General features: G+C 60.9%; 1 protein-coding gene across 1 annotated transcript in view; it reads left to right on the forward strand.

The window, feature by feature from the left end:
- The first annotated feature begins 99 nt into the window (after positions 1 to 99).
- Positions 100 to 3580, forward strand: part of TMEM222 (transmembrane protein 222) — an 8131-nt gene continuing 4650 nt past the window's right edge. Inside the window, exons 1-6 of the mRNA XM_019622717.2 lie at positions 100 to 263; positions 1336 to 1481; positions 2319 to 2421; positions 2504 to 2543; positions 2611 to 2704; positions 2819 to 2938. Of these exons, the coding sequence (XP_019478262.1) occupies positions 142 to 263; positions 1336 to 1481; positions 2319 to 2421; positions 2504 to 2543; positions 2611 to 2704; positions 2819 to 2938 (625 nt within the window). The 5' untranslated portion in view covers positions 100 to 141. The remainder of the gene's footprint in view (positions 264 to 1335; positions 1482 to 2318; positions 2422 to 2503; positions 2544 to 2610; positions 2705 to 2818; positions 2939 to 3580) is intronic.

Raw genomic sequence — 3580 nt, forward strand, 5'->3', positions numbered from 1 at the left:
CCAGCCGCCTCCATCTCACTGCAGAGCGTGGGAATGCCGTGCGCTGCCCACCCCACTGCAGCCCACCGCCCCGCTCCCTCACCGCTGAGCTGTGCTCACCCCCATCCCCCCTCCCCAGCCCCCCCTGAGCCCGCAGCACCCATGGAGCCGGGACCCGAGGCGCTGCTGGACCTCAGCTTCCTGACCGAGGCGGAGCGCTGCGCCATCGCAGAGGTGCTGCACCGCGATGCTCTGCTGCGCCGCGCAGAGGAGGGTCGAGTCAGGTGGGACCCCCAGGGCCACCCGTGGGCAGGGACAGACGTGGGGTCAGCCCGGAGGGGTGGGGGTCCCGAACATTGCGGGAGATGGATGCTGTCCCCAGCCTGGGCCGTGTCCCCCAACCTCATCTGTGTCCCCTTGACCTCATCTGTATCCCCGACATGGTCCATGTCCCCAGCTTGGTCCATGTGTCCCAGTCTGATCCGTGTGTCCCCAACCTGATCCATGTCCCCAGCCTGGTCTATGATGTCCCTTCAACCTCACCTGTGTTCCCCCATTTTGATCTGTCACCAACTTTTGTCCCCCACCTGATCCATGTCCCAAACTTTATGTATATAACTTTATATACATGGTCTATGTCCCTTCAACCTCATTTGTCCCCGCTCCAGTTTGATCTGTGTCCCCTGTCTGATCGATGTCCCCCACCCATGCCATGTCCTCCCAACCTGGTCCATGTCCCAACCTGGTCTCTGTCCCCTAAACCTCATCCATACCCTTCCCCCCCCTCCAGTCTGATCCATGTCCCAACCTGGTCTGTGTCCCCAGTCTCATCCACATTCCTGACCTGATCTGTGACCCCAACCCAATCTGCGTCCCCTCAACTGGTCCATGATGTCTCCTCAACCTCACCCGTGTTCCCCCAGTCTATGTTCCCAATCTGCCCTATTTCCCCTAAACCTCATCTGCCTCCCCCCCCCATTCTGATCCGTGTCCCCCCAGTCTGACCCATATCCCAACCCGATCTGTGTCCCATCAACCAGGTCTGTGTCCCCCACTTCATCCACGTTCCCCACCTTGGTCTATGTCCCCAACCCGATCTACATCCCCAACCTGACCCGTGTCCCCAGCCTGGTCCATGTCCCCTCAACCTTATCTGTGCCCCCCCAATCTGATCTGTGTCTCCCATCCGGACCGTGTCGCCAACCTGATCTGTGTCCCCAACCCAGTCCACGTCCCCATCCCAATCCCCGCCCCCTTCCCTCCCCCACCATTTGGGGCTGTGATGGGATGAGGGGCCGCAGAGCACGGGTTCCCCAGCAGCACCCAGAGCTGAGCGCTGCTCCCGTGGCCGAGCAGCAAACTGCGCCAGTCGGTGTCGGACCCGGTGAGGCTGCGGACCCTGACAGGGGAATGGTTCTGCCACGTCCGCGCCCAGCGCCATCGGAACCTGCTGGGATCCGACCTGGTCCGTGCGTCCATCCGGCGCAGGAGGCGGCCGTGGGGTATGGAGGATGGGGGGGGAGTGGGGATGGATGGAGGAAGGGATGGAGGGGGGGATGGATGGGTGGAAGGATGGAGGGAGGGGTGGGGAAATGGATGGAGGGATGGATGGGTGGAGGCATGGAGAGAGGGATGGAGTGATGGAGGGATGGAATGGGGAATGAATGGATGGATGGATGGATGGATGGATGGATGGATGGATGGATGGATGGAGGGATGGATGGATGGGTGGATGGAGGGGTGGGGAAGTGGATGGAGGGATAGAAGGATGGATGGGTGAGGGATGGAGGGATGGAGGGATGGAGGGATGGAGAGGTGGGGAAATGGATGGAGGGATGGATGGGTGGAGGCATGGAGGGAGGGATGGAGGGATGGAATGGGGAATGGATGGATGGATGGATGGATGGATGGATGGATGGAGGGATGGATAGATGGATAGATGGAGGGGTGGGGAAATGGATGGAGGGATAGAAGGATGGATGGGTGAGGGATGGAGGGATGAGGGATAGATGGATAAAGGGATGAAGGGATGGATGGATGGAGGGATGGAGGGATGGAGGGATGGATAGATGGATGGATGGAGGGGTGGGGAAATGGATGGAGGGGTGGAAGGATGGATGGGTGGAAGAATGGAAGGATGGGGAGATGGGTGGAGATGGATGGGGGATTCATGGATGGATGGGTGGAGGGATGGATGGAGGGATGGGGAGATGGATGGATGAAGGGATGAATGGATGGATGGATGAAGGGGTGGATGGATGGGTGTATGGTCGGATGGGTGGGAGTATGGGTGGGTGGGTACACGGGTGTCAGCCCACTGAGGTCCCTGCTGTCCCCAGGAGCGGCAGAGCTGGAGTGCAGGCTCAGCCAGGGTGAGCTGGAGGCCATCAGGGAGTGGCTGCTGGAGGAGAAGGAGGATGAGGAGGGTGCGCGGGAGGAGAGGTGAGGTGAGGGCGGGCAGGGGGCTGCAGCCCAATGCTGCTCCAGGGCAGCACGAAGATCTGCTGACCACTTCTCCTCGCAGCCCCAATGAGGATGGAGTCCTGGCAGCCACAGAGCCACAGGTGGGTGCTGGGCTGGCACGCAGTGCTGTGCTGCTGGGCTCAGTCTCACCCACTGTGCCACCCACAGCCCAAACCCACTGCCCCAGAAGGGACAACGGTGTCACCATCTCTGCAGCAGGGTGACGTCCCTGCAGGGGAACGGGACGGCCCCAAAGAGCCAGGTGATGTGAGGCTGCAGGGAAAATCTATGGGGATTCAGGGAAAAAAGGATCTTCCCTCTTCCTATGTCCATTCCTTGCTGTGTTGGGACCCCCACCCACATTGTGCCCTTACAGGTGACAGAGTGGATGGGAAACCCTTTGGCACCTCCAGTGTGGAGGAAGATGAGGAGGAGCCCAACCCTGCACACAGCAGTCCTGGTGTCGTACAGGTGGGGTGGGGGCATGTGGGGGGATGTGTGGGGTTGTGGGGTCTGTATGGGGTTGAATGGGGCTGTATGGGGCTGAGTTGGGCTGAGTGGGGTGGTGTGGGGCAGTGTGGGTCTGTGGGGTCTGTATTGGGCTGTGTGGGGCTGTGGGGTCTGTATGGGTGTTTATGGGGTTGATTGGGGCTGGGTAGGGCTGAGTGGGGTGGTGTGGGGTGGTGTGGGGCTTTGTGGGGCTGTGGAGTCTGTATGGGGCTGAGTGGGGTGGTGTGGGGCTTTGTGGGGCTGTGGGATCTGTACGGGTCTGTGTGGGGTTGAGCGGGGCTGGGTAGGGCTGAGTGAGATGGTGTGGGGTTGTGTGGTCAGTATTGGGCTGTGTGGGGCTGTGGGGTCTGTATGGGGCTGAGTGGGGCTGAGTGGGATGGAGTAGGTTTGTGGGGTCTGTATGGGTCTGTATAGGCTTGAGTGGGGCTGTAGGGGGGCTGAGTGGGGTTGTGGGGTCTGTATGGGGCTGAGTAGGGGTCTGTATGCGGCTGTGTGGGGTCTGTATGGGGCTGTGTGGGGTCTGTATGGAGCAGTGTGGGGTCTGTATGGGGCTGTGTGGGGTCTGTATGGGGCAGTGTGGGGTCTGTATGGGGCTGTGTGGGGTCTGTATGGGGCAGTGTGGGGTCTG

Source organism: Meleagris gallopavo, chromosome 25 (genome assembly GCF_000146605.3).
Source record: "Meleagris gallopavo isolate NT-WF06-2002-E0010 breed Aviagen turkey brand Nicholas breeding stock chromosome 25, Turkey_5.1, whole genome shotgun sequence".
NCBI classification, from domain to species: Eukaryota; Metazoa; Chordata; class Aves; order Galliformes; family Phasianidae; genus Meleagris; species Meleagris gallopavo.